A 15,000-nucleotide genomic window follows, 5' to 3' on the forward strand; every position below is an offset into this window, starting at 1 on the left:
AAAAAAAAAAAAAACGCAGCACACAAATCACACTGGAAACATATTAAAAATCATGGTGTATTTTTTATAAAATTTTTTCCAAAAATTTGAAGATGAAGAAAAATCTCTGCTCCAGGCCTGCTCATGAAGTTTTATTTTTGTTTTTATTTATTAATTTATGTATTCATTTCTTTATTTTGAATTGCAATTAACATGTTTATCTTTATTCCAATTCCTGATTAGAAATATGTTACATAAAAAAGTGATGGTTTTCCAAAAAATAATAAAATATTTTTAAATATCCAAAAATATTTTAAGTTGAACTAAATCAAAACCATATTTGACTGTTAATTGTATTAAATTATGCAAATTCATGCATATTTAATCAGCCATTCATTTGCATGAACAAATTTAGGTTTTCAATAATAAAGCATGGTTGTGAAATATTGTATTATTAGTAGTACTATTATTATTATTATTATTATTATTATTATTATTATTATTATTATTATTATGAATAATAATTATAGATAAAACAAAAAGAGCATTAAAAGTGACCCAGTTCACCTGTAGTCTTGTCTGGAGCCAAAGTTGAGCCTGTACAGACTGAAGGTGTGTGTATGTGTGTGTTCATGAGAAGAAAATCATAAATAAAGAAAAACTTGTTTGTGTGTTTACCTGCTGCTGCTGCAGACTCCAGGCTTCCTGATGCTCCAACTCGCGGCATTTATTTACAATAAACCAGGGAGTGACGTCATATGGAGCCGCGCGTGCCCTCTGTCTAGCTGTCTCTCGCTCTCTTGCGCGCTCGCGTGCGTGTGAGATTAGTACGCGTGGAAATCGCAGCTCGTGTAACCGCGTAAAAAAACACACAGAAAACTAATAATAAGTTAATAAAATAGAGTAATAGAGAATAATTATACTTGTACAAAGCACATGGGATGCTTTAATTAAGCGCCTTAATTCCGCTCTTTCTTCTGCGTCATTAAAGCCCCCGGTTCCGCGCAACAGCATCGGACATGCCAATAGGGCCAAATCCGCACTTCCATACTAACGAGTATGCCAAACTAATACGCACTAAACAAGTCCCTATAAATACCCTTCTGCGCCTTTCACTTTTAGAGCGCACTATTTACCCTACTAGTACATACTGTGGAGTGTAGTACTGTTCCCTTTTCACTGCGACTTCGACACAGCTTGCGTACTTCCCTTAAGTACTATTCAGTACGCGATCTTAGAACGCAGCCTTTTACATTTGTGGGTTGTTTTTTTTCTTTGATTGACGCACAGCCGGACTAATCGCTTCATTCCGAAACGAGCACGCGCACAGAGTGGACCAATCGGAGCGCCCCGGAGGAGGGCCTAACGCCAACAGGGCGGCTAAAGCCAATCAGGGCAAGCGCGAGATAGCAGACCACCGCGCCTCGTCCAATCGGGTAAGAGCGCGTGCTGACCAAAACACCGCGGCTTTTTCCGGCCCTTAAGGTTCTCACACATTATGTCTCACTAATGTCTCACACATCTCTTTATTTGATTTAATGCAGCGCTCATGTCTGTTTGATCATTTTTATACAAAATACAAATAAATATATGAGGCGACATTTGCATAAAGCATCCATATTTGTCCATGTCCATGTTTAGAGTTTAGATTGGAGTATTAAAACGTTAAAAGTATTAATATTAAGTACATTTAGAACAGATAAAAAATGTCCGAATCAGTTGCGATTCACAATCATGCGATTAATCACGATCAAATATTAATAAATATAAATGCACACACACTGTACTGTTAAAAAGTTTTAAGCAGGTGTGATAAAAAAAATACTTTAAAAATAAAAAATGCTTTTAAAATATTTATTCATTCATTTTCTCCCGCTTATCCGTATTTCGGGTCACGGGGGCAGCAGTCTAAGCAGGCCCCCGCCTTCGACTGCTGCCCAATCCTCACAGCACCGTCCCTTACGGTCCCTCCTGCAGGTGGTGAGCCAACAGGAAGGCGTCCCCACGTCACTCCAAATCTATCTGTTGGGAATATTTCAAACCTAGGCCTTCACTGGTGTCCTGCCTGAATCCATCAACCTCTTAATATCTTCATTATGATGCTATAGGTATAGAAACCATTAATATTAAAAACAGAAATGTAGTATAACAGAGCGCTGCATCACAGAATGGGATGTCTTGCACCGAGAACGAATGCCATTACAGACCTCGGAAACCCAATGAACACAATTCAACAAGTCTCCTTTCACGGCAGCCACAGCTGCAACGTCCACATACATCAGCCCTAGCAAAAAACACCAATACGAAACAAGGATAACAAACACTATACTTTTTGATAATAAATTAATAATTAAATACATATTTATAGACTAAAATATATTAAAATATGAGCCAATGATTCTGTTATGTGATTCCATATGTACTATATGTGGCAAACATTTGGCTATATAGTATTTTATATATAAAAAATCAATTCAATCAATCAAGTCTTAATTTGGATCTAGCATCTAATTAATCAAGTCCAGAATTATTACTTTATAGAGCATGTGTGGATGTATATTTACATATATCAGAACAACTGCTACATTGCAGCTCTTGTGCTAGATTGTGAATGTAGGACAGTGAAATCTCTGTGTATTAAGATTCATTACACCATTAGCACAATGTCTCCTGAAGCTGCAGGTTGAATACCAATTACGGATCCACTGTGCCCACTGGCCAGCTTCCTTCATTCAAGGGACCAAGTCTTAAACACTTTGAGATGGAAAATGACCTTGTGCATTAATTAAAGTTCCACAACTGGGATGAACAAGTACGTGATGAATGAAAATCTGGTTAATTATGCCACTTTTTCTTGGATCCAGAAGGAATGTACCTTTTGGTGGATATGGTTCTGGATAAGAAACATTGAAAAGAAAAGCTAAAATATAAACATATGGGCATTAAGATTCTAAGAACCAGTATTATTAAACACTGTACAAGTTCAAGAATGTAAATTTAAGGTCTTACATTGTACATGAATTTATAGATTCTATACTGGCAATAAATGTAACTAACTACATTAGCTTCAGCCGTAATCTTAAGAAGGACCATATCAAATATTCCAATGTCAAAATTAATGTGAACCAATGTTACCAGGTCCACAGTGTAGGGTGTTTTGCATGAGTAATGAAATCTAGAAATGATATTATTTACTTATATATAAATTAGAAACAAAACCAAACACAAGACAGATAAGCGTTACCTCAACTCAGTCTTAATACTTTTTTATATTAAAATGTGTATTATGTTATTCATTCCCCAAGCAATTTCTCCGCTTATGTTGACATACTATATAAAATCTAAATAAATTGTACAACCTTGAATGCTGGCATGTTGCCATCTTAGCACTCTATTAATCGCAATTCAGCCCGGAGTTCAAGTCTCTGTCTATATGGAGTTTTTCAGGTTTTCTACATATCCATGGGTTTCTTCTCTGGGCTCTTAGAGTTCCTCTGAATTTCTCAGGTAAAGTGAATTAGCCATGCTAAACTAGCCGCAAGTCTGAATGGTGGATTATATGATAGCTGTGCCAGACTGGCAACCCAATCCAGGATGTATTCCAGCTTTTTGACATTTTAGTTTGGAAGGTCAGATTTTAAGATTTTGCATAGGGATGTCTTTTTCTGTTAAACTGTTCTTTGTCAGGATGATCTGGCAACCCTGAATTAAACATTACATACTCCCTATATTTCTTGTTCTCACTTCAGTAGCTGAAGTACAAAGCCAGCTTTCAGCTAAAGCAGAAATTTAAGAACGACAAAATCAAAATATTTGTGATTCAGAAATAATAATGTCTATTATTATTAGTTGATTAATGCTAATGGTTAAGCTAAAAAAATCTGTGAGGAATCTTTCTCTTGGTTATGGCATCCTGCCTGGTCCTTAAACGCACACCACTACTGATACATTAGCATAACAACACAAGTCACAAGCATACCAGCTCTGCTACATTATACATCCAAACCAAGCTATATATCTGGTAAACAAACAGAAATGAAAAGAAGTCTATATATGGAGAAACTCACAGTACGCTGACGTTATTAAATAGGACAAGATGATGAAGCTAAATGTTCATGCTGCTGGGAAAAAATGCAAATGAAAATATCATGTCCTCCATGCTTGTAGAAAATGTTTTGAAATATATATAAAAATATAGATTTGTTAATGAACTACAGATGTTCATACTGAAGTACATGTAGGTAATGTAGGGGAACATGACAGGACAAGTTAGTTCCTGTTTTCATTTAAAATTGTTGTTTGACAACATGCTGGAGAATCCTTTCAGAAATGATAGCAAACATCTAACAGAAACCTCCCCAGAAAAACAAGGGAACTCTATGAGATTACCAGAGATAATGGTGAAGACACTCTGAGAGCCGAAACCCAATAAACAACTACCAAATTAAAATACCACATTTTGAACTAAACAGTGCTTTATTGCCTTTGTTTTTGCACATTACTCTGATAGCACCTCAGTTTGCTCGGATCTGCCACAGACTTCATTACCTCATCTCTCCTCAGTTAACACCACAGCCTTTGTCACATCAGCTTTCTAAATCAGCATTAAACTCTTCATTAGCTCACCTGTTTGCTGCAGCGACCATCATTGACTTCGTTAGATCCATGGACTCATCTAACCCGATGCCACAGCAACATAATGTATGTAATATCTACATTCTAAAGCATACAACCCAAGTACAGACATGTTCATAGTATTCGTTATTTTCAGAACACTTCAGTTGCTCCTGGTGATTTAAAATACAATCCAAACAGATCCAAAACCTTCATGAGTCAAACCAGGTGCGTCAGTTTGAATCAGAAGTCTGAAATCCTTGTTATACATGTAAAACAGGACGGACATGAACAGGGGTGTAACTTGTGAGATTAGTTAATAAACTGTTGTAAAAAAAAATAAAAAAACACTTGGGAAAATTAATTCAAGCCGGTTTGACGCTGTATTGTTTTTGCCATGATTTGGCTGTTGATTTGAGATTGTGATCAAAGACAGTCAAGGAAAAAGATATGTGTGTGCGTATTATATTTTATTATATAGTACTTATTATATATAGTATGTGCCTCCACATACTAATAAAAAGAACTGGTTAAATAATCACACTGAAAGATAATTGGGTATGAAGGATAAGTGGGGTTTCCAAGTTGCTGCCTGTTTCTCTGTGCTAGGTGCATCCTCTGTTACACTGCTTACTTCATGTGTTATTAGGCCAGTGCACCAGCATCAAGAGACCAACTACATTGGCTCAGGGTCACGGCACCAGTGTAACTGGTCTTTCGTTCTTTTCCTGCATCCTATTCACAAAACTTGTACTTCAAGTACTTTTCATCTGACTTATTAACTGTGGGACATAACATAGACTGAGCTGAGCTTCCAGCACAAGGGCTGTCGAGTATGCTGCACGCCTTACAACACATGAACTTATTACTGTAACATCGGACACACCTAGCACAGAGAAACAGCCAGCCAATAGGAAACCCCTCTTAACCCTTTATATCCAAACATCTTTTAATGTAAATATTTTTTACTGCCCTCACTCTCATTCACACTCACACACATGTACTCTGTCTTACTCCTACTGACTTTTATTCCCCTTCTCTGCGGCGCATACCTCCAACTCTCCAGGCTCTTCTCAACCTGCTCCCTACTCTCACCACAAATCACTATATCATCCGCAAACATCATAGTTTACAGAGACTCCTGTCTAACCTCATCCATCAACCTGTCCATCACCACTGCAAATAGGAAAGGGCTTAGAGCCGATCCTTGATGCAATCCAACCTCCACCTTAAACCAGTCTGTCATTTCTACTGCACACTTCACTGCTGTCACACGGTTCAGCTGTCACTTCTCTGACAAACTTGACTTCCTCATACAATACCACAACTCCTCTCTCTGCACTCTGTCGTAGGTTCCACAAACACACAATGCAACTCCTTCTGACCTTCTCTATACTTCTCTATCAACATTCTCAATGCAAATAAGGCGTCTGTTGTGCTCTTTCTTGGCATGAAACCATACTGTTGCTAACAGATGGTCACCTCTTCTCACAGCCTGGCTTTCACTACTCTATCACATAACTTCATGATGTCACTGATCAACTTTATTCTCCTATAGATACTGCAGGTCTGCACATCTCCCTTAATCCTAAAAATCAATACCAGCACACTCCTCCATTCCTTATGCATCTTCTCACCTTCCAAAATTTTGTTGAACAATCTGGTTAAAAACTCCACTGCATCTCTCCTAAACATCTCCCTGCTTCTACTGGTATGTCATCTGGTCCAACCAACTTTCCACTCTTTATCCACTTAATCGCTGCTCTCACTTCCTCCTTTCTAATTTTATCCACTTCCTGCTTCCTCCACATCTCCACACTATCCAACCTTTTCTTTCTCATATTTTCCTCGGTCATCAGCTGCTCAAAATACTTGCAGCACATCCTTCCCAGCTCGGTTCCTCTGCCTGGCCAATCAGTATAAATCCTTTTCTCCTTCCTTAGTGTCCAACTTCTCATACAGCTCCTTAGATGCCTTTTCTTTGGCTTTCGCCACATTCCTCTTTACCTGCCGCTGCATCTACTTGTACTCCTGCCTACTTTTTCTCATCTCTCTGCTGATCCAAATTCTGTTTCTCCAACCTCTTTTTTCTTATGGTTTCCTGCACTTTCCATTCCACTACCACATCTCTTTGTCTTCCCTTCTATTTCCAGATGTCACACCAAGTACGTTTCTAGTTGTCTCCCTTATCACTTCTGCAGTAGTTGCCCAATTATCCAGCACCTCTTCACACCACTAAATCCTTTGTCCGACCTCTTTCCTGAACCTCACACTACAGTATTCCTTCTTCAGTTTCCACCATCTTATTATTTTCTCCTTCTCTTCTTTACCTCCAAAACCATCCTACAGACCACCATCCGATGCTGTTCACTACACTGTCCATTGCCAACACCTTACAGTCTCCAATCTCCTTTAGGTTGCATCTCCTACATAGAACATAGTCCATCTGTGTGCACCTTCCTTCACTCTAATACATTCTAAAATACGTATACTGCCATTTTCATCCTTTTAGCAAAATCTACCACCATCTGCCCTTCCACATTCCTCTCCCTGACACCATTCCCTTCACCAACATTCCAAGTTTCACTCTTCACCACCTCATCAAACCTTTTCTTTCTTCTCCATCTCATAGCCCACTTCTAGAGGATAAGCACTGATGACATTTATCATCACCCCTTCAAATTCTTGCTTCACGTTTATCACAATTCACCTCCACTACACTCTTACTGTACCCTTCCTTCAGGATCACCCCTACACCATTTCTCTTTTCATCTACACCACACAATGATAGAACAGTTTAAACCCACCTCCAATGTTCCTGGCCTTACTTCCTCTCCACCTGGTCTCCTGAACACACAACATATCTACCTTTCTCTTCTCCATCATATCAGCTACCTCTCTCCCTTTACCAGTCATAGCACCAACATTTAAACTACCAATTGTAACCTCCACTCTCCTCCACTTCTCCTTTCCCTGCTGTCTTCCTCTTCTCCTTCTCCTCCTTCGGCCAACAGTAGCTTAATGTGCACCGGTACCCTGTTGGATAACGATACCTGTGGCTGTCGTTGGTAACATTCATGACATTTAAACACCATCGTAACAAAAAAAAACATTTTGAACTTAAATTTCCTATGTAAAGGTAAGAGTCTTTGAATAAGCATGCACAAATTAAAATATACTTCCCGTGGGCTCACCACCTGCAGGAGGGACCGTAAGGGACCGGTGCTGAGAGGATTGGGCAGCAGTCGAAGGCGGGGGCCTTGACAGCCCGATCCCTGGACACAGAGAAGTGTCTGGGGAATCTGCTTAGACTGCTGCCCCCGCAACCCGAATTACGGACAAGCGGGAGAAGATGAATGAATGAATGAAATTTGAAAATAAGTCCAAATTATAGTCATTTACTGTAGCTGCCTCTGCTGTAAGACCTCCACCCACACTCCCTTGAACTGTACTTTAATTCTCTAACAATATTAGAGACAGAGAACCGATTATGTAAAAACATGTCTGTTTTCAGCCATACCTAAAGTTAGAAAAGTATTTTAGTACAAAGCATTAAATGATCCTTTAGGTGAAAGGAACAATGCATTGTTATATATAATAACTTATTGGAAATAGTGAAATTAGTAACTCGATAGAAACATGCTGTATACAGTATACACGCATAAGCTCTTGATATATATTTGTTAATATCATCATATTATTAATAAGCAAAATAAGCATAATAATTTTATTCAACTTTATTTGTATAGCCTTTTATCAATAGAATTCGTCCCAAAGCAGCTTAAATATGTAAATGGATTATTACTGTTACGTTTATAAATCAGTTTGTATACGTTTATCCTTTATAAATGTATCGTTAATGAGTAAGCCAGTAGTGACAGTGGCAAGGAAAAACTCCCTGAGATGATACGAAGAAGAAACCCTGAGAGGAACCTGACTCAGAAGGGAGGCTATCCTCATCTGGGTTGCATTGAATTTCCATTAATTATAGTTTAATCAGTTTAACCCTGCTCAGTAACTTTATGGATTTTTAAACCGTACATGTGAAACCATCTTTAGTAGCAGTGAATGGTCTCCAATTGAAAAGAACCCCATCTATCGATAAGGCGTTAGGATAAATCAGGCATGTCCAAAAATGAAAATGGGACAGGAAGTGGCAGGTCAGTGGTTAAAATGTTAGACTTCTGATTTGAAGGTTGTGAGTTCAAAAACCAGGAAGTTCAAATCCCAACACTACCAAGCTGCCACTACTGGGCACTTAAGCAAGGTCCTTAACCATCACCAGCTCAAATGTGTAATTGAGATAATTAAAAGACACGTTTTGGGAAAGAGTGCCTGCCAAATAACATAAACGTAAATATAAATGGCATAATGACATGGGGTTTATCAAGGGTTTCGAATAATCCAAGATGGCGGCAAGGCAGTAGCTCGCAGCGGCCTCATCTGATCCAAAAACGGTGCTCTTTTTGTTTTGTAGCTTTATGTTGTGTGTTGTGGCTCTATGTTGTTTAGTGTAGCACGTCGTCTCGTTTTTTTACTCTGTACTGTATTCCACTGTATATAGTAGAAATTACAATAAAGGCCTCTTGAATTGACTTGATCAGTGATGGAAAATCATGGATTAATCAGAGAAGCGATCAAGAGTAACTTTGTAGGAGCTGGATCAATTCACAGTTTATATAGAAGAAACTGTTCACTGTACCACTAGAACATAAACATACTATAAAGCACTTTTAACATAAGAAAAAAATTAATAAATATTGGTTGATTGAGAATGTTTTCTAATCTGATGAGCAATAAACATTAATGTTTGGTAGATTTCCAACCAATCACCATTAGAACACAGTCCCTACAGTGAGGCATGGTGGTGGTAGCACCAGCTTGTTTTAAAGATATATAAGGGTTTGATCTCTGTTGTTGTAAAAGATTACACTTCAGTTAACACGATATGTGAAGGTTTTGTTTATGTACAGTACAAAATTTTATGAAGAACAAAGAGCACATTTTGAAACCAACGGAGCTCATTTGTAATGTACATTCATCAATTGAGTACATTGAGAATGGCGGATTAACTTGAATATTCTGCTAAAAACAACTGTGTGTGTGTGTGTGTGTGTGTGTGTGTGTGTGTGTGTGTGTGTGTGTGTGTGTGTGTGTGTGTGTGTGTGTGTGTGACTGTAGTTCACTGCAGCTACTTAATTCAAATATATGTCCACAGGCTAAATTAAATTTTCTGCTGTGTAAGTTTAAGCAAATATTTGGCCGCATTCTAGATTGTGACAAACTACTCTATTGACTGAAGGACAAGAGGCATCAATAAGGTCACTGAAACATGCAGGTTGTTTTATGTTGCAAGAACCAGTTCTAGTCACAGCTTGTGATTACAAAGTTATGCTGAGTAATGAGAACAAATAAACATTGTGAGGGTAAAAAAATCTTATCAAGTGCAGACATCATTATACAGGAAAACTAGATATTCTAATGGCTTAATAAACTAAATGGTCTGATAAACACTTATTATTCTGATTTTATTTTTAATATCAGGGAAGATCTTTTGGGAAGATGTTCTACTAGATTATGGAGTGCAGCTGTGGTGGTTTCTGCTCATTGAACAGTGGTTTTTTATCCCAAAGGTGCTTAATTGGGTTGAGGTCAGAGCTTTATAGCAGGTCAATTAAAATCTTCCACTTTAACCCATGTAAATAATATGTTCATGCAGCGGGCTTTGTGCACAGGGACATTGTTAGGGTTTCCTAGTTCAAGTGAAGGGAAAATTAACTACAAAAAAACTACACAAAATTTCAAGCACTAGTTTTTGATTTATTTAAATAGATATATTTTTTAATAAGATATAATCACAACTTCTGATCAGAAGTCCAACATCTTAACCATGAGCTACAAACATCCCTCCCATAATGATCATATCACTGCATAGAAATATCATGGAAATAAATCGATGTACACTGGTGTTACCAAATGATAAAAGTGATAAAATGATCAAAAGTCTTAAAAATTTACTAGATTTAAAAAATATACCCAGTGAAATTTGGCAAAAAAAAGACTAAAACAGGCTACTATTATGTACTGTTTTTACTCTTTGCCAGCCAAATTTTATAATTAGCTGATATTTCAAATTTAATGAATGGAAATTCGGCTCCACCCAGATAATGATGGGTTCCTATTTTTTTCTTGCCACAGTTGCCTTCTGACTTACTCATCAGGGATAACCGATTATAAGGAGCAAACCTATAGGCAATAAAATGACACATTGCTTTAAATAAATAAATATATAAAACCTTATAACCATTTTATCTGTGTAAAGCTGCTTTGAGACAGTAGGTGTGTTTACATGGAGCATTGTAATAGGTTTAAAAGTCTAATCCTGGCATCCGTATCAGATCTCTTATTGGCCCATTCATCATTCATTTGAAGAAGATACACACATTTTCACCGTGCTCTTGTGGACACTGGATTTGTCCTGACACTGTATTCCACACAGTTTCTGAGTTTGAATAAAGCAACTGCGAATTGGATTTCTTCTTCTGGCACATACATCTCTTTACCAGTCAACACAAACGCATAAATGACCAACGACTCATGCAAAAGTTTAGTTTCCATTCCAGTTCACTAAATTCCAGCAATACAAACCGCTCCCAACAGTCCTTTCTACAGACCTTCGTCTGCATGCTTCTGCTTTTCGGAGGAGAGAGGGGTAGGATTGTGATGCTCCTTAGAGATGCACAGCCACCAAAAATCTCAGCTTCCTGTGCCTGTCTTTTCCTCATACCTTCCAGTAGTATGCCTACAAATTCACACTGTTGTTTGATTAAAAGCAACACAGAAATAGCGCTCATAAGAAATAATGGAACTCAATGTTGACAGGACAGGACATGGGCTAATGTGTCACAAAGGCACATGTAAACACCCTATTGGATTAGATAACATCTCAAGTAAACAGTCCAATTTGAAATCTGAATGATTTTAATCGGAATGACAAAAAAAGGTGTGCAAAAGTGTCAACTGTAAAAAACACAATACAAATAAAAATCAATTGAACATAAAATAAATTATTTAAAATGAAAAGAAGTAAACACAGTCTGTAGAAAAGTACCTAAAAACTTTTCTTTGCCAGGTCAAAGATTTATGTACAGATAATTTATAGATTTAAATAAATACATTTATAGAGAACCACTTAGCTGGTTATAAAAATGATGCACAAACTTTTGCACATGCCATGTTTATTATTATTTTTTAATTTTTTTTTTTTGTAATTCTATTACATGATTAATTTTATATATATATATATATATATATATATATATATATATATATATATATATATATATATATATATATATATATATACAGTGAGGAAAATAAGTATTTGAACACCCTGCTATTTTGCAAGTTCTCCCACTTAGAAATCATGGAGGGGCCTGAAATTGTCATCGTAGGTGCATGTCCACTGTGAGAGACATAATCTAAAAAAAAAAATCCAGAAATCACAATGTATAATTTTTTAACTATTGATTTGTATGATACAGCTGCAAATAAGTATTTGAACACCTGAGAAAGTCAATGTTAATATTTGGTACAGGAGCCTTTGTTTGCAATTACAGAGGTCAAACGTTTCCTGTAGTTTTTCACCAGGTTTGCACACACTGCAGGAGGGATTTTGGCCCACTCCTCCACACAGATCTTCTCTAGATCAGTCAGGTTTCTGGCCTGTCGCTGAGAAACACGGAGTTTGAGCTCCCTCCAAAGATTCTCTATTGGGTTTAGGTCTGGAGACTGGCTAGGCCATGCCAGAACCTTGATATGCTTCTTACAGAGCCACTCCTTGGTTATCCTGGCTGTGTGCTTCAGGTCATTGTCATGTTGGAAGACCCAGCCTCGATCCATCTTCAATGCTCTAACTGAGGGAAGGAGGTTGTTCCCCAAAATCTCGCAATACATGGCCCCGGTCATCCTCTCCTTAATACAGTGCAGTCGCCCTGTCCCATGTGCAGAAAAACACCCCCAAAGCATGATGCTACCACCCCCATGCTTCACAGTAGGGATGGTGTTCTTGGGATGGTATTCATCATTCTTCTTCCTCCAAACAAGTTTAGTGGAATTATGACCCAAAAGTTCTATTTTGGTCTCATCTGACCACATGACTTTCTCCCATGACTCCTCTGGATCATCCAAATAGTCATTGGCAAACTTAAGACGTGCCTGGACATGTGCTGGTTTAAGCAGGAGAACCTTCCGTGCCATGCATGATTTCAAACCATGACGTCTTAGTGTATTACCAACAGTAACCTTGGAAACGGTGGTCCCAGCTCTTTTCAGGTCATTGACCAGCTCCTCCCGTGTAGTTCTGGGCTGATTTCTCACCTTTCTTAGGATCATTGAGACCCCACGAGGTGATATCTTGCATGGAGCCCCAGTCCGAGGAAGATTGACAGTCATGTTTAGCTTCTTCCATTTTCTAATGATTGCTCCAACAATGGACCTTTTTTCACCAAGCTGCTTGGCAATTTCCCCGTAGCCCTTTCCAGCCCTGTGGAGGTGTACAATTTTGTCTCTAGTGTCTTTGGACAGCTCTTTGGTCTTGGCCATGTTAGTATTTGGATTCTTACTGATTGTATGGGGTGGACAGGTGTCTTTATGCAGCTAACGACCTCAAACAGGTGCATCTAATTTAGGATAATAAATGTAGTGGAGGTGGACATTTTAAAGGCAGACTAACAGGTCTTTGAGGGTCAGAATTCTAGCTGATAGACAGGTGTTCAAATACTTATTTGCAGCTGTATCATACAAATAAATAGTTAAAAAATCATACATTGTGATTTCTGGATTTTTTTTTTTAGATTATGTCTCTCACAGTGGACATGCACCTACGATGACAATTTCAGACCCCTCCATGATTTCTAAGTGGGAGAACTTGCAAAATAGCAGGGTGTTCAAATACTTATTTTCCTCACTGTATATATATATATATATATATATATATATATATATATATATATATATATATATATATATATATATATATATATATATATATATATATATATAAAGAATACAATATGTAAAAAATAAATAAAATTAAATTAAAATAAACATTGCTGATTTATTAATTCATCTCTAGTGAGTGCTTTAACCAGGTCAGGGTCACACACACACACACACACACACACACACACACACACACACACACACACACACACACACACACTTGAGAGAGTGTGTATGATTTATGAATTGGAGACATGTTCAGAGTCAGAAGCTTCCATTCTTCCACAGGCAGAAAGACGACAAGGAAGAGTGCAAAGCTCATAGAATTGTGTGTGTGTGTGTGTGTGTGTGTGTGTGTGTGTGTGTGTGTGTGTGACCCTGACCCTGGAGTGATCTAAGAGTATCTCAGCTTTTTCTAAAATGTGTAATTTACAGTAAATACATGTGCATTTCAGAGGGAAGTCCAATCAGCATCATTCCCGTTTGTATTTTTTACTTCACCAGGAATTGACAAACTTGGCCTCGCTGCTTCTACTTTTAATCGTCAACTTTTTTTTAAATCTCGTACAAATATGATTTATTCCTCCAGTGAAAAAAGGGTTCACACCTATTTCTGAGCTCACTGAAAATGAAGTGCATGCTTGAAAACAAAAATCGATTTTGTTTAGCCTGGTAAGCGCTTGACTAAATGATGCATCGTCTGAATAGTGATTTATTCCACCCTCTGTCGTCTCACTTTCATGCAAATGATATCGTGTGGTGATATTATGCAGCTGAATGCTTCTTCCAGTGCCCAAGTATAAATAGCAGTTTGGTGAAAGACGCTTCTGTAGTAGGAGCTGTGGAGCATGCATAATCACACAACTGTTAGACCGAGAACAGAAGCAGATCTTATAGTACAGCTGTGTAATTACAGCATGTGTCTCTAACACACACACACACACACACACACACACACACACACACACACATAAACATATACACACTCCTACACGCAGTCATATGCACTCATACAGTCTGGAGTCAGAAACTCTTCTACATAAACTCGAAATGAACTCAGTATGTTTGGGTTGTCACACTAGAATTAGTAATTATACAGACGTGTGTGTGTGTGTGTGTGTGTGTGTGTGTGTGTGTGTGTGTGTGTGTGTGTGTGTGTGTGTGTGTGTGTTTTCTAGGAAAGAGCACTATATTTCATTTTGAAAGTGGAGTTAACAGCAGGTTTCACTCAATTTAGAGACATTTGCAATATTTTTTAAAAAGTGTTTCATATGACTGTGAGCGAGGAAGAGAGACATATCAAGAAAGAAAGAAAGAAAGAAAGAAAGAAAGAAAGAAAGAAAGAAAGAAAGAAAGAAAGAAAGAAAGAAAGAAAGAAAGAAAGAAAGAAAAAATTTAAGAAAG

General features: G+C 37.7%; 1 protein-coding gene across 8 annotated transcripts in view; it reads right to left on the bottom strand.

Annotated features, from left to right (window-relative positions):
• gramd1bb (GRAM domain containing 1Bb) overlaps positions 1-15,000 on the bottom strand; it is a 149,804-nt gene that overhangs the window by 105,620 nt on the left and 29,184 nt on the right. Inside the window, exons 1-2 of one of the 8 annotated variants that reach the window (XM_083552273.1) lie at positions 5,614-6,253; positions 4,606-5,566 (exon numbers count right to left, since the gene is read on the bottom strand). The exons of 3 other annotated variants lie outside the window; for them this stretch is intronic. Coding sequence is in view for 1 of the 5 variants with exons in the window: in XM_083552275.1 (XP_083408401.1) it covers positions 4,606-4,646 (41 nt within the window). In the remaining 4 variants the exon portion in view is untranslated. Of the gene's footprint in view, positions 1-657; positions 1,429-4,605; positions 5,567-5,613; positions 6,254-15,000 lie in introns of those variants that run through there. 4 more of the 8 variants (XM_083552275.1, XM_083552272.1, XM_083552278.1 and 1 more) reach the window with 4 other exon arrangements.

This window comes from Silurus aristotelis (assembly GCF_946808225.1).
Source record: "Silurus aristotelis genome assembly, chromosome: 10".
NCBI classification, from domain to species: Eukaryota; Metazoa; Chordata; class Actinopteri; order Siluriformes; family Siluridae; genus Silurus; species Silurus aristotelis.